This window comes from Podarcis melisellensis (assembly GCF_964234715.1).
Source record: "Podarcis melisellensis genome assembly, chromosome: 11".
NCBI classification, from domain to species: domain Eukaryota; kingdom Metazoa; phylum Chordata; class Lepidosauria; order Squamata; family Lacertidae; genus Podarcis; species Podarcis melisellensis.
The window spans coordinates 56,409,887-56,435,202 of record NC_138543.1 but is presented as its reverse complement, the minus strand read 5'-3'; the positions used below and the strand labels follow the sequence as shown (position 1 = coordinate 56,435,202).

At 44.4% G+C, this 25,316-nt stretch overlaps 1 protein-coding gene and 1 long non-coding RNA gene across 3 annotated transcripts in view; one reads left to right on the top strand and one right to left on the bottom strand.

Moving 5' to 3' along the window:
* The window catches only part of RIT2 (Ras like without CAAX 2), a 248,582-nt gene that overhangs the window by 53,269 nt on the left and 169,997 nt on the right, over positions 1-25,316 (bottom strand). The window contains exon 5 of one of the 2 annotated variants that reach the window (XM_081930058.1): positions 21,519-23,525. The exons of the other annotated variant lie outside the window; for it this stretch is intronic. Coding sequence (XP_081786184.1) covers positions 23,298-23,525 — 228 coding nt within the window. The 3' untranslated portion in view covers positions 21,519-23,297. Of the gene's footprint in view, positions 1-21,518; positions 23,526-25,316 lie in introns of those variants that run through there. 2 annotated transcript variants of the gene reach the window in all.
* LOC309380256 lies at positions 1,843-2,232 on the top strand. Its single transcript, XR_014172776.1, has 2 exons — positions 1,843-1,966; positions 2,009-2,232. It is a non-coding gene; the product is annotated as an uncharacterized lncRNA (long non-coding RNA).

Sequence of the window (25,316 nt, the reverse complement as noted above, 5' to 3'; positions counted from 1 at the left end):
CATATCCAACATTGTTTAACATTCATAAACTTTGCAGTGTTTCTGCAGATAGTCTTTGAACTTCTTCCAGTCCTCTTCCACCAATTCTTCTCCCAGGTCTCGGATTCTGCCAGTCATTTCTGCCAACTCCATATAGTCCATCACTTGCATCTGCCATTCTTCCAAGGTGGGCAAATCTTGTGTCTTCCAATACTTTGCGATGAGTATTCTTGCTGCTGTTGTCGCATACATAAAAAACGTTCTATCTTTCTTTAACACCAATTGGCCGACTATGCCCAAGAGAAAGGCCTCTGGTTTCTTAAGAAAGGTATATTTAAATACCTTTTTCAGTTCATTATATATCATCTCCCAGAGAGCCTTAATCTTTGGGCACGTCCACCATAGGTGAAAGAATGTACCCTCAGACTCTTTACATTTCCAGATTTAAGGGTTAAGTTTCAAAGGAGCTTACACAAGTCCACACAAATGACACAGGCTCCAGACATAGGAGCTTGGCAACTGGAGGAATCTGTATCACATCAGGTTGACCAGAATCAAGAAGTCTGTGACCCTTTGGATGACATTGATCCAGCTCCCCATGAGCCCCAGCCAGCATGGCTAGTGGTCAACACCTGCCTAGTGGTCAATGTATATTGCACTTAAGACACACTTAAGATGTTTTATTTGCAGCTGTATAGCTGAGTCCCATGTGTTGATGTCTGCCAGCACTGCAATACTTTCAATCAGATGTTGTCATGGACATTCCTATCCACACCAAACACAACTATCTAAGAACAATGCACAAGTCTCCTGGTAAAACGCTCTGCACTTTGTGCATCTGCTCCTGCAGTGAAAACAGAAGAAAACAGAGGTGCTGAGCTAAAATTACCTCCCAAAATTATTTATGTTATTTGAAGATGGGGAAATTGGAGGTGGGGTGGGAGGATTAATGTTCTCCAGGGGGTGGATTCTCCAACACTTTTGGTGGTGTGTTCACTCCCACAGGAGGCAGTGATGGGTGCCAACCTAGATGGGTCCTGCTTGTGGGCTTCCCAAGGACCACTGCTTGGCCACTGTGAGGACAGGGTGCTGGACTAGATGTGACCCAGCAGGACTTTTCTTATGGACTTATGTATTACATGACTGTTGTTAGCAGTGACGATCAGAGGTTGGCGGTTCAAATCCCCATGGCGTGGTGAGCTCCCATTGCTCGGTCCCTGCTCCTGCCAACCTAGCAGTTCGAAAGCACGTCAAAGTGCAAGTAGATAAATAGATACCGCTGTGGCGGGAAAGTAAATGATGTTTCCGTGCACTGCTCTGGTTCGCCAGAAGCGGCTTAGTCATGCTAGCCACATGACCCGGAAGCTGTACGCTGGCTCCCTCAGCCAGTAAAGCGAGATGAGCACTGCAACCCCAGAGTCGTCCGCGACTGGACCTAATGGTCAGGGGTCCCTTTATCTTTACCTCCTTATATATCAGACAGGTGTCATCTCTATTATCATTTCAGCTCCTGCTAAAGACCTTTCTTTTCTAATAAAGATTTCATGTGGGGATTTCAATTTTGGACAGTATCTGTATTGAGCTTCAAAGTCGCCCAGACTGAATGGGGCAACCCAGTGGTTATCATCATCATCATCATCTTCTTCTTGTTGTTGTTGTTGTTTTTGTTGACACTAGTTTGAAAACTTGCCCATCTTTAGTGCAGACAACATGGACTGTAGCTGCTGCTTTAGATCATGTTATTGTGTATAATTGCCAACCACTATGTACAAAAGTATAGTGTGAAAAAGTGGCTCCTGTGCAGTTCAAAGACTGTACACATGTGTACATAGCCTTAGTTTTTAGCTTCTGCTTCCAGGCCCTCTGTGGCGTTTGCCTCCTAGGATGGGTCATAAGGAAAGGGTTAAAATAGGTGTGATGTGATTGGCCAGTGAGAATGCAAGGGGGGAATAAAAGTTAGAGTGGGAGGTTTTGAAAGTCAGTTGAGGTTTGGGAGTTGAGAGTTGAGGTTTGGGAGTTGGGAGTTGAGGTTTGGGAGTGAAGAAAGAAGAGGGAGGTTTAGGTGTGGGTTGGTAGAGTTGTATTGTGAGAGAGTGAGTGGAATTGTTAGGTGGAGTCAGATAGATAGTTGGAATAATCAGTTTGGAGTTGTTAGGAACTAAGAATAAGAAACTGACAAGAGAAAAATTAACTGAAACCATAAGATTGTTCCTGCATTTAAAAATAAACTTGATTATTTGTTTATGTTAACAACTGACTGGACTCCGTGTGTCCCCATGAGATACAGGGTGGTGGCAGCGGAAAAAGCAATCACAGTGGCGGCACAGGGTCAATAGACTGTCAAACGTCTGGGGGCCCTGTGTGTAATCGCCACACCCTCATTTTCTACTTCTTTCACCATGACTTTCATGAAAGCACTCTCGTATTCCACAGGTCTAGACGATAATGGCTCCTACAGAGCTTCATGGAAATGGCCCATTCTTCAACTCGAATTGATCCTCACAACCAAAGTCCCCATGTTGCTTTTGCCCAGCTCCAATGCAGAAAAGAGTTCCCTCCATTTGATTCATTGCAACAAGCTGAGCACAGCCATCTGATATGAAACAGGTGTTTTGCCCTGGAATGGTTTCTGAGCACTCGACAACCAATGTACAATCTTCCACTGGAAAAGAAAGAAATCTGTTGCCCGGTTGGTTGGTTTATTTTCTCCTGAAATCTTATTTTCCTAATTAAACAGCTGGTTCCTTCTCAGCAGAGATAAATTCAGTTTACTAAATGGGATTTCAGAGGTCCGCATCAGGGTCTCAGTGGCCTAGACTTCTCGCAGATAACATCTGGAGAGTCAATTACTGCCTCAGCCAAGATCTATCGCACATAACATCTTAGAGACGCCAGAAGATTAACATGGGAAAGCTACTGTCCTATAAAGAAATTTCCTCGGGTGATTATCCAGCAGTTCCAGTGAGTAATGCGTGGGTAGGTGTCTTTAGAGGAAAGACTGAAGATATTAAAATGCATTGCTACACTTCAACTAAGGCCAGAATAATCCCAAATCCACTCTGTTCATCTCAGGCGAGCAAGAGAGCCATAGAAAACACTGAAACAGGGTCATTGCCAAGCTTTGCAATGGGTGAACCAACATCTCTCATCACTACTGCGGGAGTTCAGAGGAATTCATGAGCACAGCAGCCTTCTGTCCTCTTGTGATTGCAGCAACAGGCATTCTGAGGTATATTGGCTCTTATTTTCCCCTCTCCTCTGCTCCACTGGTTGAATTAAGTTTACACCGTAAGCTGCTTGGGGCAGGGACCTAATATTTACTTATTTTCTCTGTAAACACCTTGTACACTGATGGCAATATGTGACAACCTGCAATAATGTACGGCATGAACATTAGTTTTGATCCGAAGACTTCCTTCTGTAAGTGGAAGGCTTACAGTTCTCATGTAAAAGTTACCTTGAAAGTAAGAATGCGACCTCTCCAATTGTCAGGTTGCCAAATTCTGTGTTTGGGGGACAACCTAGAATTTAGGTGAGCCAAATGTGGTTTTATTTATTTATGCCCGCATTCCTGGAAGTTCTGCTTTGAATATTGTAAAAATAACTCCACACACGTACACTCACATACATACTTCAATATAAATAAAAGACAAGTGAGTTGGAGGATTAATTACCCCACTGTCTAACAGAGACCACCATGCTGTAGAGGCTGACAAACGGTTCACAAAATGTTTTCTTAGTTAAGCGTTGGATCACAAGGGATAGCCCAGCAATTTGTCAAGCTGAATTAATGGATTTCTGGTAGGCGGTCTAGCATTTACATTTGAGTCAAATCGCAGGTGATCTTTGCTATATTGAGCTGTCTTCGCTTCCTCACTTAGACTCCCAGACGGCTGGTTATACTGGAGCGCCATGTCACGAATGCCCCTAGTCTTGATTTCCTGTTTGTCATGCTCTACTGAGTGAGGAAAGCAGCACAGTTGTAGGGGGAAACCAACCACAAAGAGTGCTTTATTTAACTAGATGGCCATGCCTCTAGGGGCAACCAAAGAAAGTGACTTTGTCATTTTTGTTATTTTCAGTAATCCTGAAAGAGTGGGCAATACGTTTTAATTCACCTTGCTGCAAGAAGGATATTTGCTAGCACCCTGTTATACGCAGTGCTTTTTTTCTGGGGGTACTCAATGGTATGCAGTACTGGCACCTCCCCCCCCCCAAATATTAAAAGTGTGGCACTTACTGTAACAACTTCATGGTGAATACCAGCACCCTTTTTTCCTTAGCAAAGAAGGAAAAAAGCACTGGTTATACCAACGCAGAAGGAAAAAAGGGTTAATTGTAACCATCTGCAATTTGGAGGTGCCATGTCAAACTTCACATCTGCTTCATGGACTACGCAAAAGCCTTTGACTGCATGGACCACAGCAAACTTTTTTGGGGGGAGTTCTGAAAGAAATGGGAGTGCCAGACCACCTTATCTGTCTCCTGAGAAATCTCTATATGAGACAAGAAGCAACAGTTAGAACTGGGTATGGAACAACTGATTGGTTCAAAATTGGGAAAGGAGTATGGCAAGGCTGTATATTATCTCCCTGCTTATTCAACTTACACGCAGAATACATCATGCGAAAGCTGGACTGGATGAATCCCAAGCCAGTATTAAGATTGTCGGAAGAAATATCAACAACCTCAGATATGCAGATGACACAACCTTGATGGCAGAAAGTGAGGAGGAATTAAAGAACCTCTTAATGAGGGTGAAAGAGGAGAGCGCAAAATATGGTCAGAAGCTCAACATCAAAAAAACTAAGATCATGGCCACTGGTCCCATCACCTCCTGTCAAACAGAAGGGGAAGAAATGGAAGCAGTGACAGATTTTACCTTCTTGGGCACCATGATCACTGCAGGATTCCCCCCCCCCCCATTCAACCAGGATTTAAATGATACGAACCTCTTACACTGCACAGGAAACTCAGAGGGCTGCTTTGCAAGGTTCCCTGCAGATGTGTGACCCATGATGTATGTTCTATCCCTAAATAGGTCTATTTAGAAACTAGTCATTTTCAGTTCAATGCAGCTTACTCCCTGGGAATAGGTGTTAGGTTTGCTGTCTTAGTCATGTGTACGGATGGACACCTCTCTCTTTATTAATTTCCCATGCATTCCCTCGTAAGTCCATGTTGACATTTTTGCTGGCAGCTGCTCATTTAGTAATATCTAAACATTGGCGCTCAATACATTCATGGTATGCTCAGGTGCTGGAGAGTCCTCCCCTCCCTTCAGTCACTTCACAGATAAGAGTTAACGAGCAGTTTTATACTCCTTTTATTACAGCTTCATGTTGCGAGCACAAATACACTGCTCTCTGAAAGGAGGGCAGTTGCCTAGTCTAAACCCTCCTTTCGACTTCTGCAGCAAGAAAGGTGCCAGTGGGAAGTTCCTCCCTCCCTCTGCCTCCTATGTTCTCTGATTTGTTCAAATCTCCAACTCTGTGGGGAGGGGGGTCCCCCACCCTCTTGACTGATATCTCTTCTAGCTGCCCCCTCCCTTTTGGTTCCCCTGTCCTTATCTCATAGCTGGGTAACTCCTCCTCAAGTTGTTCTGTATCGGTATCTGGCTTTCTCTCTGCTTCTGAAAACGCTGGAGGCAGGGCGTGTATGAATCACACAGGGTCCCCAGACGTTTAACAGTCTATTGATCACTGTGCCACCACTGGGTCCCCAGACAATGATCCAGTGATCACACAGGGTCCCTGGACATTTAACGGTCTATTGATCCCTGTGCCACCACTGTGCTCGCTTCCCTGCTTCCACCAACTGGTTACTCTCTGGTAAAACACTGAGTCCAGTCAGTTGTTAAACGTGAACAAAAAAAAAAAAAGTTTATTTTCCAAACATTGACAAGTTTATGGTTTCTCAGATAATATTCCTGTCAGTATCTTAACTTTAGTTTCTTTACTGGCCTATACCTTCCTAATACTAGCCCAACCCACAGACTTATCTTCCCTCTCTCATCTAACTCCAGACTGTCTTTTCAACCACCCTAACTCTAACTCCTAACTCCTCCGAAAACCCTCTGTGCTTAAACCTTATACACAGTTAACTCTGCCCCTTGCGTTCCCATTGGTTAGTCATTTTACAATTAGTTAACCCTCTCCTTATGAACCCAGTATGATGTCACACACCTAGGAGGGCAAACGCCACACCCCTCCTCTTCTGAGAGAAGCTGATCTACTTGCAACTGCATTCCCCAATCTTCAGGTCCAGACCAGTCCCAGACAGGTGTGGTCCATTGCTCTGGTTGAGAAATTGACCTGCCAGGTTCAGGATGGCCAGAGGCAAGATGGGTCCTTTATCCTTTTGCAACACCTGACATCCTTTCATCTCCCATATGCATACCCTTCAACTGACTTGGGAAAACTGGGGCATCCCAATTTGTAAAGCTATAGCACAGTGAGCATTTTAGGCACCACAATCTTGCACGATCTCACACTGCTATAAAACCCTAAAAAACGGTGCTTGGAGGTAGGGGAGAGACTGCAATCTCCTGCAGGTCACATGACTTCCGGGGACCATGGCCCCGGAAGACATGCATTCCAGTTTTTGGCTTGGACATGTTGGAGGGTATGCATATGAGACGGAACGATCCATCAAGTCAACCTCCCCAGACCCAAGGAAGCAAACATCGGGCAAGACCTACTGGATTATATGTGTTATAATGTGGTTCTGAGGAGTGGAACAAAGAGCAAAGGGGGCTCCGTTCTACTGAGTCAAGCCACTGGTCCATCTAACTCAGTACTGGCCAGTGGCGTGCGGTGAACTTTTTTGTAGGGGAACAGTTAGGGCCAAAGGTGCCAGCTTGTGAAGGCAATGGGGGGAATGTTGCCATGTGACATCATGCACATGAGCATTGTGCCTCCCTCTCTAAGCTGGCCAGAAGCTTCCTGGGCTTTGGGAAGGAGGCACCAGGCCTATGACAAGACGCTAGAGCCCTCCTACCACCTTCCCAAAGCCAGGCAGGTTTTGGGAAGGTGACAGGAGGGCTCTTGGATCCATCAGATAATTGCACCTCCATAACACATAACATTGCACTCCATAACACATAACTTGGGATGTGGGTGGACTTGGAACGCGGGTGGTGCTGTGGGTTAAACCACGGAGCCTAGGACTTGCTGATCAGAAGGTCGGCGGTTCGAATCAAATCCTCGGGACAGGGTGAGCTCCCTTTGCTCAGTCCCTGCTCCTGCCAACCTAGTGGTTCTGAGGAGTGGTTTCAACTTTAAGCTGCTGCTCCACCTTTATCCAAACAATGACAGACTAGCTGCTATTGTTGTTGTTTATTGTATTCTGAATTACGTTTATTATATGTGAAAAGGCCACTAAATGCATTTTTTAAAAATAAATAAATCAGTTGATTGTGTTCTATTCTGCATTCATCTTTGTGTGCAGCCCAGTGAGGTATTAAAACTGTTTTTTTTAAAAAAAGAATATACTGAACCAGAAATATATTGTGTTCGTCTGGGTGTGGGTGTATCACTTATTTTCTCTTATTAAGGGAAGCTAGTTTCTTGTAAGGTTTCTGAAACCAATGGACTGTTATAGGCTTTTGCAGTCGCATCCTTCCTTCTGAAACAGATCTGAAACTAATTAGAACACACACAGGGAGAGAAAGAGGAGAGAGAGAGAGAGAGACCACCACCACCAAACACCAAATGGCAGGAATAAAAAAGGGAAAAAACTGGCATTTTCCCAGACAATCCAATCATTTTTCGTATGGGCCAAAGAGCTCTTCAAGCTTCTTCACCACACATCTGCCTCCTTCAAGAAATCCCCCTGCTGTATTTTCCTCATACAGTTGGGTCTCTTCCAAATGCACCTGCACGGAAAGCACCTTATTAGCAAAACACCGAAGGAGCCAGCCAGCTTTTTTGCATTTTGCATTAGCATCCGGCCCGTGAATGCTGTGTGGCGGAGCCGCCGGCAGCGAGATGTTCCGAATATGGCATTTGCAGGCCTAGTCGGAGTCCTCCTGTGTGTGAGACGTATGCGTGAAATGCCATTACCAGTCCTCAGCAGGCCACATCCGTGCCATCGCCTAGATTTGGAGGGCAAGCAAATGAGGGTTTAGAGCCGTGCTGTGCAAGATTAAGAGCTGTGCCAGCTTTCCATGCAAACCTCTCCCTCAAACCTCAGAAATGACAAGATGCTCGATGTTCGCAAAGCATCTCCCAGTGGTTTGCTTTCCATTTCAGAATAGTCCTGAAGGGGTGGCACTCTGAAAATATGAAACTGCCTTCTCTGCTGGGTCAGATCATTGGTCTGCCATTCTTACTATTGTCTGCCCTGACTGGTGGTGGTTCTCCAGGGTATCTGTGTGTGGAGGGCTGTCAGGATCAGGGTCAAGGCAATATCAAGGCTTCAGGGAATTATGATCCCTCCCCCAGTGGCAGTCAAAAGGCAGATGACCAAAATAAGTTATTACCACGTAATTTATTCAGCCGATCAGAAGGTTGGTGGTTTGAATCCCTGTGATGGGGTGAGCTCCTGTTGCTTGGTCCCAGCTCCTGCCAACCTAGCAGTTTGAAAGCACGTCAAAGTGCAAGTAGATAAATAGGTACCACTCTGGCAGGAAGGTAAACGGCATTTCCATGTGCTGCTCTGGTTTGCCAGAAGCAGCTTAATCATGCTGGCCACATGACCCGGAAGCTGTAAGCAGGCTCCCTTGGCCAATAAAGCGAGATGAGCGCCGCAACCCCAGATTCGGCCACGACTGGACCTAATGGCCAGGGGTCCCTTTACCTTTACCTCTAATTTATTCAGACAAAGGAATGCTGTCTCCATTAATGATGGCATTGCTGCAAGTAAAGTCTCTCTCTCCCCCCCCCCCCCACTTACGTCCCTCTTAATCTACGTCCCTCCTGGTCAGTGCTTTCTGTCTCTGAGATTTCTGTTCTTTCACCCTCAGTGCTCACCTAGTTCTGGGGGCTCAAGAATGCTTTCTAAAGACACTGTGTCTTCCAGCTTACTCTCCCCCAGTGCTTCTCCTTCCAACTGCTCCTCAACTATATCCCTGTTGGGATACTGCTAGGGAGACAAAGGCATCTGGCAGCCTCCACGACGTCTGCGGACGATCACCAGTCTCCCGTGGAAACAGCATCAGTCAATTAGTGACACAAGCCTTAGAGACATTCCAAGACTCATGCAGGCCCTTTTCAGCAGTCTTCACAACAGAAGATTCAGACAGAAGAGCATATTTACAGCATTATTCAACGTTGATCAGAACAAAGGAAAAACATGACTGCTTGCATCCGTGTCAAGGAAAACAGCCGGAACAAAAGCTAGATACAAAACAGAAGTTCCCAACGAGAACAGTGCTGGGAGACATGTGACACACAACAATCATGCCTGACTCTTTTAAGGAGGAACGGAACTATATCCTAACAATCCCAACTGAAAGGGAAACCTCATTGGCCTCTGAACTATGCCCTTTTTCAAACCACTGTTCTAAATCTATACTGTCCTCCTCTTCCTGGGAAGCGGCGGGGTGGGCGGGGCTCCCACCATTCCTCCTTAGTCCAACTCCTGACAGTCAGACCATTAGGAATGGGATGGAGTGGAGAAGGTCACAAGCCCACTCTCATGCCCTTCATGTTCTGGAGAATGTGCAGGGAGAAGATGCCCAAACAGTGTTAATAGGTGCCTAGGAAGCTCCCTTATGCTGAGATAGGCCACTAAACTATCTCAGTATTATTGAGTGACGGGAAGTGGCTCTCTGTGGTTTCAAAGGGGGTCTCTTCCCCAATCCTGTTGAGGTTTGTGAGAAACTGCAGCTTTGAAGTGGACAATTAGTGAGTTGGCAAGAAGCCAAGTTAAGCAAGAGTACGTGAGAAAGTCTGCTTGGAAATAGGGAAGCCTAGCAACAGGTGGTGATTGGCTAAAAGTTTTCCCTTATAAGTAGCATGACACAGTAATTTGGTGTTGGAGTTCAGAGGTTGGTGTGTAGAGTTTGAATCAAGTCTGTGTATATACAGTGGTGCCTCGCAAGACAAAATTAATTCATTCCGCAAGTTTTTTCTTTTCTTCGCGCCTTCCCCTCTGTCCCCGGACCTGTTTAAAGCAAGGGGCGGAGGGGAGAAGATCATTTCTCCCCGTTGCCGCCCCTTGCTTCAAAAGAGGTCCGTGGACAGCGGGGAAGACGTGCTGCGCTTCCCCACTATCCCCGGAGCTTGGGGGGCAAAGCTGTGCTATACTCTGTGTATAATAAAAGCAAATACAAATGAAGTTACCTGTTCAGCAATCTATGTTCCTGAGTCATCATCCTGGATTACATGGACTAAGTAGCCGGTAGCAGAGAGTTTTGGTTGAGATCCATCAACAGATCCTACCTGTCCTACCTGGAAATGCTGGGGACTAAACCTGGGACCTTCTGAATGCAAAGCCTGAGCTCTCCTTTTTGAGCTATGACCCTTCCTCAGTAGGAATTGAATAGGATTCATTGGTAGAGGGGATGTTTAATTCTTTCCCCACAATCACTTTTCTGCTAATATATATCCTCACGATGTCCTCATGGTGGGGATCCACAATCCTACTTTTGATAGTGTTCACATCTGCAAAAACCTTTGGAGCATGTCCCTTAACTTCCTGCTGAAACCTTGTGATTTTTGTATCGCAAATGTTCCAGCTATGTGTGTCCTGGTTTTGTTGCACAATAATGCAAGATGGCCAAAATGTCAAAACATTTGTGAAGCATCACAGAACAGCTAATAAAGTTAAACCATGTACAGACATTGCAGTATAAAGCCACCACAAATAAACCATCATAGTGTCAATGCTCCAAAATCCACCAGCAAAAAAACAACACTGTTATTTTTTAAAAAATAATATTTATTAAAAATTTGAAAATTACAGAAAGAAAAGAAAAAGAGTTAAACATAACAATACAATACAGTACAGAAACAAAAACACTACATATACATAACATAACAAAACAAAAACAATTAAAAACACATCCAATACTTTCAATGTTATTATCTTTCATTTACTTGTTTCAGCGACCTCCTCACACCTCCCTTTTTTGTATTCCACTTCAATTAATTGTTTCAGCAAGTCCTTTCCATCTTCCTCAATTTTCTGTTCTATAATTTATCTTAACACATTCTAGCCTTATTTCCCTTTGATCCAATTACAATCTATTTTACTTAATTCTTTATAGCATTTCTGCTAAAGCCATGTAACTTAATTCCAACATCTTTCTAACATTCATTAATTTTACAATATTTCTGTAGGTAGTCTTTAAATTTCTTCCAGTCTTCTTCCACCGAATCTTCTCCCTGGTCTCGGATTCTGCCAGTCATCTCCGCCAATTCCATGTAGTCCATCAACTTCATCTGCCATTCTTCCCGGGTGGGTAAATCTTGTGTCTTCCAATACTTTGTGATGAGTATTCTTGCTGCTGTTGTTGCATACATAAAGAAAGTTCTATCCTTCTTTGGCACCAATTGGCCGACCATGCCCAGGAGAAAGGCCTCTGGTTTCTTCAGGAAGGTATATTTACATACCCTTTTCATTTCATTATAAATCATCTCCCAGAATGTCTTAATCCTTGGGCACATCCACCAAAGGTGAAAGAATGTACCTTCAATCTCATTACATTTCCAACATTTATTGTCAGGTAAATTATAAATTTTTGCAAGCTTGACTGGTGTCATGTACCACCTGTAAAGCATTTTCATTAAATTCTCTTTTAAGGCATTACATGCCGTAAATTTCATACCTGTGGTCCATAACTGTTCCCAGTCAACCATCATAATGTTATTTCCAACATCTTGTGCCCATTTAATCATAACCGATTTCACCATTTCATCCTGAGTGTTCCATTTCAACAGCAAGTTATACATTCTTGACAAATTCTTAGATTTGGGGTCTAACAATTCTGTTTCCAATTTTGATTTTCCCACCTGGAAGCCCAGTTTTTTGTCCGAATTATATGCCTCCATTATTTTGTAGTAATGGACCCAGTCTCGCACTCTATTTTTTAGTTTTTCAAAGCTTTGCAATTTTATTCTGTCTCCATCTTGTTCCAAAATTTCCCAATATTTCGAAAAACAACACTGTTATTGAGTTGCCACGGACTCTTATAACCACCCAGCCACTGACCAATGTCCTTATGGAGTGGCGTTCCCTGCAAGGAGTCAGTGGATTTTGATTTCCACAGCTCCTTATTCCCCGCCTTCTCTTCCTCCAGAAGTGGTGATCAATAACACACTTTTCACATTGGTTCTTGTAAGCTGTTGAAACCGTTGTGAGTCTCCAATCCCTACCGTGGGGCAAGAGAAATATTGATGCATGACAAAGTGCTGGGCTGGGAAATTTTCATTGTCGCATTAATTGTCTAATGACAGAAGACATACAGTTGGCAAGACAGCTGCGTCAGAGGCTCTGATCTTTATTACCTCTTGAGGGAGAGATTCAAGTCGCCACAGGAGCTGGGGGCTCTCAAGTGGACATTCGTTCCGATCATGAAAACAACCTCATAATTCAGAGCAGTTGTAGCAAAATTGGAACATTTGGTTAAAGGAGGGTGGCGGAATCCAGCAGGGCCGGGGAAACAATAAATCAGGATGGAAGGCCAGGAGAGGGCCTCTGGGGTGGCTTTCGCAGCAGTTACAAGACTATCCCCATCTTCGATGCAAATCACTGTGCCATGCAGATATCCCACAGGGCTCCAGGGAGATTTTTCAGCCAAAAAAAGAACCCCAAAGAAGGAGCAAAGTGCAGGCAGAATAAACTGCACATGGTGAAAGAAATAAGCCAACTGCAAGACAAGAGTATAATTCAAATACCGTGCATATAATAAACTGCATTATCTGTGTTACAGCATAAAAAGAAAATCAGGCTTCCATACCAATCAGGCTTCCATACTCAAATTCTGTACATAGTAAGAGTGATTTCTGTAGCCTGTGCAAATTTCTGCAAATTTTTTGCATTAAGTCACTTTGTATACATCCCCCCCCACCCCCAATTAGTCGTTTGCTTTTTCTAACCACAGGGCCTGATTAATTTTGCTGCAGTTGTTTACATAAGAAGAGTTTGGATTTGATATCCCACTTTATCACTACCTGAAGGAGTCTCAAAGCGGATAACATTCTCCTTTCCCTTCCTCCCCCACAACAAACACTCTGTGAGGTGAGACTGAGAGACTTCAGAGAAGTGTGACTGCCCCAAGGTCACCCAGCAGCTGCATGTGGAGGAGCGGGGAAGCGAACCCGGTTCCCCAGTCTACTGCTCTTAACCACTACACCACACTGGCTCCTTTTAAGCCACCTTTTAGGATAGAAATCCTCCTGGAGAAGCTTACAACCAAATGGCACATTTAAAAAAATGTAACATATTCTTTTAACGTATTAAAAACCCATCTGGATCCATCACACAGGGCTCTTAATGGCAGATTGCCAAGGGTGGTGATGTCACAGTGTAGGAGAAAAGTCCCATTAAGACCCTGATGTGGTTTTCACCTGCCTGCCTGTCCTCTCCTGAAATCCATCCCACAATAAGGACAATGGTAGATTGCCTGGGGTGTAGGGAGACCAGTTGCAGCTGCTGAGATGGTTTTTGCTTGCTATTCCTCTCCTGGAATCCATCAGTCAGGGCAATTGATGGTAGATGGTCCTCTAGATGGGGGACGACAGCAGGGCTTGAGGTAGCTCTGAAATGCCTTCACCTAAAGGAAGGATATAGGCTACCAGGCTATGGGTAAATAATGGTATGGGGAGCTTTCTGTTGTGCCCAAAATTAATTGTATTCAGAGTAGTTCCATAAAAATTACTGGAGTTTACTGTCTTAGATTCGTTCATTTAAGCAGGTATACCCTGAGTAGCACTTAGTGGGATACAGTCTTATCAGTGTTAAAGGTTTCCAGAGAGAACTGGATTGTGTTATCATAAAACAATTAGAGGAGGCTACAGAAGTGTCATGCATACAGATACCTGAGGAATTTGATCTTTGTGAATTCTCCTGTGAACTGATGTGATCTGCACATCCTGGACTAATGTGTGAATTGAAACTGAGTTAACCACAAGCTTTCACATCCCCTGAACATTCATATGAAGTTCTTTGGTCAAAAAAAGAGGTCTCAATATGGATTTAAAAATGTGTCCTTTTGTGTGTGTGTGAACCAGATGTCTCACATCTGCCCGCCCTCTCCATTCAGAAACCAGGACGATGCTTGTACACATGCCTCACAAATGAAAGTATTGAGGGTCGCATCTTGATCTTTGACAAAAGTAAGATTTTCTGTGGAAGAAGAAAGGGTAGTTTTTCCAAAGACTTTATAGTGTGGGATAAATTTCTCTTGGGGGTTCAAGTATGGAGATTCAAACCAAAGTCCCAGCCGGTCAGACTTTATTCAGGAATTCATTACGGGACAGAGCCCTAGGAGTCTGCAAGAGCTTTCCATTAGCACACAAACTATATAGGAAATATATTATTTATTTTATTGCTTGCTTGTAAAAACCTCAGGGTGGTTTTCTACATCATCTTTGCTGTTCACCCTCTAACCCAATTACTTTCTGTCCCCTCACCATCTCAGTATCTCTTCATCCAACCACAGTCCTTGAAATGCAACTTTACTCAATCCATCTTTTTCACTGTACCTATCAGAATCCTTCTTGTACCTTATATGGAGCAGTTTTTCAGCCGTTAGGTTCTCTCTCCACCGGTTCTTGCCAGTTTTGTGGTCAGGATTCACATTTGCATATGTGACTCTGGCCTTACTGTTTATGAGTTTACAGAAATGCCACATCAATAGCTAGCTGAATAAGGTTGATGATATGTGGCAGCAGGCAATAAAACAAAACAAAACAAAACAAAACAAAACAATGACAACCTGGCAACTATACAATTGAAAGTATTAAGCACAGAAACATCTTTGCTCTCTCTAATCTAGCATCCAAATTTCCTGAACTTTTCTCCAGAGTGGCAACATTGCATTACCCATCCATCACTCTTTTAGTTTGGATTTTGTTCGGAAAACACGGTGTGAACACAGTCTACTACAGGGCTTTTTGATAGTTTGCATGTGTTTTTCTTACAGGTTGTGATCCGGTTCGTATGCAAAGTAATGAAATCAGAGAACAAAGGGGATTTCTGATGTGATTGCACAATCACATCCTGCTTCCTTTTTGGTTCCATGATTTATTCATTCTGTATATGTGCTGGAACACAGCAATTTCCCATAAAAAAAGCACAACTATTTAAAATACCACTGAGGAAGCGGATCAGAGCCAACCCACAGAACAATAGCAGGACAGTATATGGAAGAAGTCTGATTGTCTTTAGTACTAGGATTCAGATTATAAAATCTGTGTATGTGTGTTTTTGTGGGGGCAGGAGCAGTGGTTGACAGCACTCAGTTTATGAATTTCCTCCTTGGAGAGAACGAACTCATAGCAAAATCAATATGTTCAACAACAAGCAACCTTCTGAGAGAACAAATGCCAGTGGTGGGTGATGCCATAAGGCAAAAGTGGGCATAGGTCACAAATGTAACCCTCAATTTTTAAATTCAGGTTTTGCAAGCTTTGCCTAGTCTCCCATACCTTGAGGGCACAAATGCTATGAGCTAAGCAAATTTTATAATTTGGAGCAGGTTGAAGTTTGGGCAATTTCACGATGCGCTCCAGTTTGAAGAAGAATGTAGACAAGTAGCAACGGACAGCCAAGGTCATCAGGAGCATACAAAACGAGTCTGTTGAGGAATAGTTGGAAGAACTGGAAGTGTTAAACCAGGAAGGGAGACGTTTGAGGGTGCGCAAGACCACATAATACCCAAAGGACTGTCGCATAGAGCGGGAGGAGCCAAAGACTTTTTCTCTGATACTTCAGAGGGCAGAACTTGATGACCTAGGATATGGGTGCTGGAGGAGACTCTTGAGAGTCCCATGGACTGCAAGAAGATCAAATGTATCCATTCTTAAGGAAATCAGCCCTGAGTGCTCACTGGAAGGACAGATCCTGAAGCTGAGGCTCCAATACTTTGGCCAATTCATGAGAAGACTCCCTGGAAAAGACCCTGATGTTGGGAAAGATGGAGGGCACAAGGAGAAGGGGACGACACAGGCCAAGATGGTTGGACAGTGTTCTCGAAGCTACTAAAATGAGTTTGACCAAACTACGGGAGGCAGGGGAAGACAGGAGTGCCTGGCATGCTCTGGTCCATGTGGTCACAAAGAGTCAGACACGACTAAACGACTAAACAACAAAGGATATGGGTGAGCAGATTTTAGTAGATTATTAGGAGAAGCTTCATGGTGGAAAGATTAACGTGACAACTGGAACCAGTTACTGGGGGGAGGGACTCCCTTTTGCTTTATGGCAAGCCAGTCATAGAATCATACGTAGAACAAGGAGTGACCCTGAGGGTCATCTAGTCCAACCCCCTGCAATGCAGGAATCTCAGCTAAAGCATCCATGACAAGTGGTCATCCAACCTCTGCTTAAAAACCTCCAAGGAAGGTGAGTCCACGACCTCCTGAGGAAGCCCACTCCACCGTCACAGCAGCTCTCACTGTCAGAAAGTTATTCCTGATGTTTCGTCAAAATCCCTTTGTTGTCATTTGAATCCATTAGTTCGAGTTCCTACACTCCAGTGCAGACAAAGGGGCTGCTGTAGTTTTCCTGCATCACGTTCCCATCCCTATAACAGGGATGGTAAACTGTTGGCCTATAGCTCCAATAATAATAATAATAATAATAATAATAATAATAATAATAATAATAATAATAATAATAATTTATTATTTATACTCCGCCCATCTGGCTGGGTTCCCCCAACCACTCTGGGCGGCTTCCAACCGAATGCTAAAAACAATACAGCATCAAACATTAAAAGCTTCCCTAAACAGGGCCGCCTTCAGTTGTCTTTTAAAAGTAAAATAATTGCTTATTGCCTTGACATCTGCTGGGAGGGCATTCCACAGGGCAGGTGCCAATACTGAAAAAACCCTCTGCCTGGTTCCCTGTAACCTCACTTCTCACAGCGAAGGAACCACCAGAAGGCCCTCGGCGCTGGAGCTCAGTGGATTTCCCTGGCCATTGGCCAAGCTGGATGGGGCTCATGGGAGTCCAACTGCAGCTGGAGGGCCACAGGTTTCCCATCTTCAGCATATAAATCTATCTTTGTAAATTACCAACCACACATGCATGAGAAATGAATGGCTATTATATGAGGAGAGACGGTGTCTGTTAGATTGGCCTTTGAAGCTATTCATGGATGGGTCCCCCAAAGTAGGTTTGCATGAAACTGGGAAAGAAAGGTGGCAAAAAACTACGAGTGGAATCCAAGCCCTGACATTTTATGAAAGACATCTGGGGGAGATCAGCCAACAATGCTTCAGTAAAAGGACTCTCTTACATCAACTTCACCCACACGGAGAGTTTCACCTCTGAAATGAAAGAGTTTAATTTGATAATCATTTAATTTGCTCTAATTGGATTTGCATTAATGCAATCTGAAATTCATGACATTCACCTCAATTTGTTTAATTTGTTTCAGGCATTTAACTTTGCCTTTGCCAAAATGAAAGGGAAATTGACATCCCACACCAACACAGCGGCACTCCCTTGTTATTTTAAAAAGAAAGGCAATTATTCATCCAGTCAAACAGTAACCAAGTAACATGTCAACCTGATAATCCAGAGTTTGTTTTTCATTCTGTTTGTTTTGGTGGTGTTTCCACCCCCTCTTTTGGCGCTTTTAGTCCACTCAATTGCCAAGGACAAACAATATGAAATACACAATACACAAAATAAGAATGTCAAGTAATTATGAGGGAAAATAAAGGGGGGGATATCACAATTAATAAGAATAATGGCAGCTGTTGTTGAGCAAGGCCCCTGAGTTGTGCTCCAAAGCACAAGCAAATTAGCTCACAAAGAGAAAGGGTTGAATTCCTCCCCCCCCATCTCAGTTAGGAATCATAGAATCATAGAGTTGGAAGAGACCACAAGGGTCATCGAGTCCAACCCCCTGCCAAGCAGGAAACACCATCAGAGCACTCCTGACATATGGTTGTCAAGCCTCTGCTTAAAGACCTCCAAAGAAGGAGACTCCACCACGCTCCTTGGCAGCAAATTCCACTGTCGAACAGCTCTTACTGTCAGGAAGTTCTTCCTAATGTTTAGGTGGAATCTTCTTTCTTGTAGTTTGGATCCATTGCTCCGTGTCCGCTTCTCTGGAGCAGCAGAAAACAACCTTTCTCCCTCCTCTATGTGACATCCTTTTATATATTTGAACATGGCAATCATATCACCCCTTAACCTCCTCTTCTCCAGGCTAAACATGCCCAGCTCCCTTAGCCGTTCCTCATAAGGCATCGTTTCCAGGCCTTTGACCATTTTGGTTGCCCTCCTCTGGACACGTTCCAGTTTGTCAGTGTCCTTCTTGAACTGTGGTGCCCAGAACTAGACACAGTACTCCAGGTGAGGTCTGACCAAAGCAGAATACAGTGGCACTATTACTTCCCGTGATCTAGATCAGTGTTTCCCAACCGGTGTTCCGCAGCACACTAGTGTGCCACGAGACGTTGCCTGGTGTGCCGCGGGAAAAATTAAAAAATTCGAAAGATATCCGGAGAGGCGGCCTTCAGGCGAGTTTTAATTTTAATTTTCCTTCTCCCACTTAATGCCCCACGCTCGCCCGAGCAGCTTGCAGTCCTCGGTAACCACGGCGACCCGAGGGAGGGGAGGGAACAGGTCGAGGGCGGCGGCGAGCCGCGATGACGTCAGTGGGCCGCGCCGCCTCGCCCTGGCACGGTGTGAGAGCCCCAGCTAGTGGCGCGAGCTTCGGAATAAGTGGGATCCGCGTGCGCGAGACCGAGATCGCGGGTAAGGAGCTCAGCCCTGGGCAGGAGGAAGCGGGGCCGCGCGTGCGGGCCACATCCCCACAGAGAGCGAGCCTCCCCCGGCCCACCACTCCGGGCAGGTCCACTCGCATGAGGGGGCGGCGATGGCGACGGCCGGCAGCTTGCCTGCAATGCCATCCCTCGAGCAGGCGAGGAGCCCGGAGGCTACCAGATGCGAGTCCTCTTTCCCACCCTGCTCGGGAGTCCAGAGCACTTGGTTGCATTCAGGATCTAGAGTGGGGAAGCGGGGCTTGTGTCTGGGCTGGACACATTGGGCTGCCTGTGCCGCTCGACCTGCGGGGAGAAATCAGGGTGGGAATCACGACCGTGAGGCAGGGCTGCCAAGTGTGGCAGAAGAGGACACGGCCGTCGCACCTGTCCTTAGGTAGGAGCTTCTTCCGTGTCGACCTGCTGCCCTAAAGTCTTGGCTTTTTTCTTGGCTTTTGGCGGTTGGCACAGAAGGAAGGCAAGGGGGAGGGGAAAAAATTGAAACTTACACTTTCGTGCGTCCCTCCCGGCGTGACGCTGCGCGCTGACGTCACGGGGCTGTAATGGTGGTGTGCCTCGAGATTTTTTTCATGAAACAAGTGTGCCTTTGCCCAAAAAAGGTTGGGAAACACTGATCTAGATGCTATACTCCTATTGATGCAGCCCAGAATTGCATTGGCTGTTTTAGCTGCCGCGTCACACTGTTGGCTCATGTCAAGTTTGTGGTCAACCAAGACTCCTAGATCCTTTTTACATGTACTGCTCTCAAGTCAGGTGTCACCCATCTTGTATTTGTGCCTCTCGTTTCTTTTGCCTAAGTGCAATACTTTACATTTCTCCCTGTTAAAATTCATCTTGTTTGTCAAGGTCGTTTTGAAGTGTGATCCTGTCCTCTGGGGTGTTAGCCACCCCTCCCAGTTTGGCGTCATCTGCAAATTTGATCAGGATGCCCTTGAGTCCATCATCCATGAGCTTTCCTTTCAGATAGTTCTCATAGAACAGTGGTGGCCAAACTTGGTTGAATCCATTAGTTTTTGGACTACAACTCCCATCATCCCTAGCTAACAGAACCAGTGGTCAGGGATGATGGGAACTGTAGTCCCAAAACAGCTGGAGGGCCAAGTTTGGCCATGCCTGTCATAGAATATCCTAACCTTATTTACATAAGTTCACCATGCTGCCACCCCTCTCCTTCCCCCATGAAGCTGATTTAATCCACCTGGGGATCCAGAGGCAGGAGGTTCCCAAGTTCCAACCCCATCAGCAACTGTTGCTATTTGACATTCTTAAGCTCCAGCCTTTTGGGCATCATCTGTGCCACCCTTTCCTATGCTTGCGCATATTAGGAGACCCTGTTCCTCTCATAGAGCTACAATTCCCAGAGTTCCTACGAAGAGGAAAAGATTGTTATGTCACTCTGGGAATGGTGGGAGTTGTAGACCATTTGGAGGACCACAGGTGTTGGCTGCTACTGCCTAAGAACCGGTCATTTTGAAGACAATGCGACGAAATGGATAGTCTCGTCCATACCCACAGAAGTAAAGAAAGAGACACCACACCAGTGAATTTGATTCCCAAGTCACATGATTCATTAAAAAATAATAATAATCCTAAAACATGGAGAATGGCTATATTCATCTCTTTACCCCGGCAAACCAGGGGATGCAAGCAAGCCTGTATAAGCACTGGCAACATGTCACCATCTTCTTTCCCCACATTTATTATGGCATGCACACTGAACGCTGCATTCATCCTGGTTGTTTATAGATAAAATATTACACATAGCAAGTGACAAAACCATCTATGACGATGCGAAAACAAAAAACCAGGGGTGGGGAGCAGCAGCAAGTCTCAATTTCAAGAATGTAAACTTGTCCCTTCCCTAATTTACATCTCTTTTATTCCTATATTTAGTTTTCAAATATCTGATGATTTGGTACGTTCTTGTGCATGCTTCTATGATTTTATTTCACAAAGCACAACAAACAAAATTCTACCTACCTACCTACCTACCTACCTACCTACCTACCTACCTACTGAATGGAGTCATGCAGTGGCTCCAGCCCTATCCCAGATCCTGAACCAAACTGGGCTGTTTTGGGTTCACCCAGGATTTGGGTGGAGCGGGTTCAGTCTGCCCGAGGTTAGATGAGGTTCACGCAGAGTGATCAGGGACTGTGAAAAGGGGAGAGGAGTTGGGTAGCACATGCCCTCTGGGTGCGTCTCATTCTCCCTGCTCCTGAACACGTGTTTAATTAGGCCTCTGAACCCTAATTAAGCAAAGTCATTGATTTGGTTTGGATCATCCAATTATTTCTATACTGCTTTTTGGTCCAGATCTCCAGAATGGGTATCACAGCACTGGAAAAGTCCCAGGCACCTGACCATTCCTAGCTCTAAAAAAGGTTTGACACTCATCCTGGATTGGGGCACTCTGAATCATTGGATAGGACCCCAAATTGAATGGGGGAGCCATGCACAGCTCTACTTTTTATATTATGTTCATACTGTGTAGGAAAGAAAGAACAAGAATCACCATCATAACATCTCTCTAAAAGCACAAATAAATTCTTACATACAGCAAGTTTTTTTTTTTTTTAAAAAAACCCATGTTCCTAACATTGTGCTGCTCTAGTGCACCCTTTGTCAATCTGGACCAGCTTGGCTGTGCTAGCAGGGGCTGATGGGTGTTTAGTCCAAAACCTATGTGAGATGCCATGTTGGCAAAGGATGCTCTGGTGATATATGCCTCATCATTTCTTGGGTTAGGCTCCTGAGAATGAGATTAACAAGCCTTCCAAGTGCCCTGGCACAATGATAATGGGGGCAATATAAAGATCCTGGCTAGATTTAAAGGCATGCCTTAATTGGGCATATCTCCCATCCTGTTTTATGACCACCCGCTGAGATAATGATTTCATAGTGAGATAAGAATCGAATCTGCCAGGGTTAGAGAAGAGAGTGAACTGGCTCATATATTAAATGTTTGTACAGGACACCATTGGAAACAATATATGGCTGATTGTATATATGCATGTTGTGGCTAAATATCCAGATCCCAGGGTGATTGACCACAAAGTGAGTCATCTCTTTGGAGCTGTAGCAGAACTATCCATGTCTGTCTGAGACTGGATGCTGGTGAGGAAAAGACTGCTAATTTTTGCCATCTTTGCCTCAGCAGGTCTATAAAGGCTTCCCTGCTTTCATCCCTTGGTGGAGGCATCCTGGCTAATTAGGATAAGCAGTCTGAAGTGTTCCCCAGTTGGGTTATGACTTATGGCAGAAGCTCCAACCAAGACCTTTGTGTGCTTTGGCCAATTAGGTAAGGTTAAGTGTTATGGATTATTTGGAAGCTGGGTGGCTATAAATCAAGAACCACAGTACCTAGAGAAGCAGGCAAGTATGAAGGAATGGAATAAGAACTGGCTGATCTATGGTAGAAGCCAAGGCTGGGGCCCTCAAGTGGCATGCAATCAAAAATAAATATAGGACCCTAAAGTAAACCTAACTGCTGGTGACATAAGGTTATGCTGACTGGGTTCCTGGTGACAGACACTGCCTTTCCATTCAGTCAACACTTCACAACAGTCCTTGTAAGTACTTATAATATGCCTTAAGCACAGTGTTTTGAGTTCTGCCAGGAGACTTTGTTGGTTACATGCCACCACCAAGCCAATCCTGGGCTGCTGGAATTTATGAGAGGACCAGCTTGATGGCGACACCTTGGCTTGGATTAGTCTTTCCCCAATGTTCAGCTGGTGCTAAGGATAGTTGGTTTCTAGTGCCAGGTGAATGCATTTCATTTCTGCCAGGTCTTCTGAGTTAACAGCATTGGCCATTGCAGTGAAGACAAATGATAGATGGAGTAGCTCCATACACTGGATTTTATAGTAAAAGTAATTGTCTTGTGAATGTATTATTGGTTTGCTTTTATGTAGGTGTATGTTGTGACCAACATGGAGGTTGATTTATGATGAAGAGTGGGATATGAATTGTGGCTGACGTCCAACCTTAGTCATGCTCAGAGTAGACCTCCTTGAATAATAATAATAATAATAATAATAATAATAATAATAATAATAGACTGAAGGAATTACATTCTATTGATTTCAATGGATCTAACTTTGTGTATGACTTAGTTGACCATTAATCATTAGAAATAAATAAATAAAATACCCGAACATGACTGTCCATGAAATAAGAAACATTCACAGTGCATTTTTCTTTCCACTAAACATATTAAATACAACGCAACCTTCTCTTTACTAACACACTAGGAGGGGGCGTATACCACCTTGCACAGAATCTTACCCAAAGTTAGAAGGCTGGTGCTGCATAAAAGGGACCCTGAAAAAATAAGACTGCATAAGTTGATGCCTTCTGGAATTGTTCTGTGCAGTTCCCAAAAAGCTAACTGCATGGGGATCACCATCAAGAAGGGATTTCCTTCTTCTTCTTCAAAGATCCTTTCAGTTTCTGCCACAGACTGTCCTTGTTCTTCAACTTCCCATCTGCTGGAGGCAGAGACTTCTCCCTCTTTCGGATTTCTCTCACCAGCTTGTGAAAAACATCGTCGATGTAGAAATGCAAGGCAGCAGATGTCTCAAAGAAAGGGCAGGCATACTGTCTGGCCAGGTTGACACCTTCCTCTCGGGAGACCTACAACAAAAATTAAGATGGTCTTTGTCACAGAAGTAAGCCCCAAGCAGAGATTGACTGTAGGTCTAGCCAGGTCAGATTCAAACAAATGATATCAAAGTATTCCTGCTATGGTTGGGGACCATCTATAATTTTTGTAGACTATTTTTTGGATTCAGTATTCATATAATCATCTGGAGACCGACCTGGAAACAGAATAGAATAGAACAGAATTTATTATTTATACCCCACCCATCTGGTTGGGTTTCCCCAGCCACTCTGGGAAGCTTCCAACAAAGTATTAAAATACAGTGTCTTTTGAAGATCTAATATTGAACACAACATCTCCCCTGATCTTTTGGCATCAGTTTCAGTCAAAGAGGCCTGAAGACATGGACCAGGTACTTACAGAGGTACCGTCAACAACATATTCCCTTCGCCATTACCCAACATGGTGTGTTTGAGCTAGTTGGAGTGAAAGTTCAAGGAGTGGCGAACACTACCTTAACAGAGGCAGTAGCATGACCACTCAACACAAAAAGTCCCCCCCCCCCCGAGACTCTGGGGTACTTGACAAGTCAAACCCTGCCTTCTAAGCTTAAGTCTTCCCCCTTCCCCTGTTTCCAATTCTAGCACCCCAAGGTGGATATCAATAAGGACAGCATATACCTAGTCCTAATCATGAAAGTCTTGGAAGTGCCTTTCAGACGGACTTAGCTCCATCTAGGCTACCATTTTCATAACTGGAAACCACCTTGAGAGGTTGGACTAACACCAGGGAGACCATGAAGCTACACTTGGGTGACCTTGGGTTAGTCACCTACCTAACAAGGCCAGCTCTGATGATAAAAATGGGGAGGGGGAGAAGAGTGACGAATGCTGCATGGAACTCCTTTAAAGAAAGGTGGGATAGAAATATAATAATAAATTGAACAAACATAATAGTAAAATATGATGTAGGAAGACGGAGAGGATATAATTTTTTTAATTAAAAAAAGCCATTTTACTATACAGTGGTACCTTGGGTTAAGTATTTAATTCATTCTGGAGGTCCGTTCTTAACCGGAAACTGTTCTTAACCTGAAGCACCACTTTAGCTAATGGGGCCTCCTGCTGCTGCCACACCACTGGAGCACGATTTCTGTTCTCATCCTGAAGCAAAGTTCTTAACCCGAGGTACTATTTCTGGGTTAGCAGAGTCTGTAACCTGAAGCGTATGTAACCCGAGGTACCACTGTACATAATATAAGAGTGTGCAAAGAGCAATACTGAATCAGGCCAATGGCTCATCTAGTCCAACAACCTGTTCTCACAGTGGCCAATCAGATGTCTATGGGAAGCCTGCAAGCATAACAGAACTTTCCTCTTCCATTGGTTTCCAGCGACTGGTATTTAGAAACATCGCTGCCTCAAACTTTGGAGGCAGAGCACAGCCATGATGGCTAGTAGCCACCGATAACCCTCTCCTCCATGAATTTGTCTAACCTTCTTTTATAGCCACCTAGCTCCATGGCCACTGCTGCCTCCTGTGGCCATGACTTCCGTAGTTTAACTATGCTATGCACAAAGCAGTATGCTTTCCTTTATCTGCCCTGAGCACTGCCTTTTATGCGTCCTATTTATTTCACATGGAGCATACCGTTTAAAACTTTGGGAAAATATCTCAGCTTTCAGGTTACTCTGGGCAGCCCCGTGACCTCATAAAGTGGAGAAATATTTATTGGCTACCCCATTAAAATTCCAGTTGTGGCTTTTGCCAGCCTCTCCTCTGAAAATTACAAGTGAGATTAAATGGAACGCTGACAGCATGCG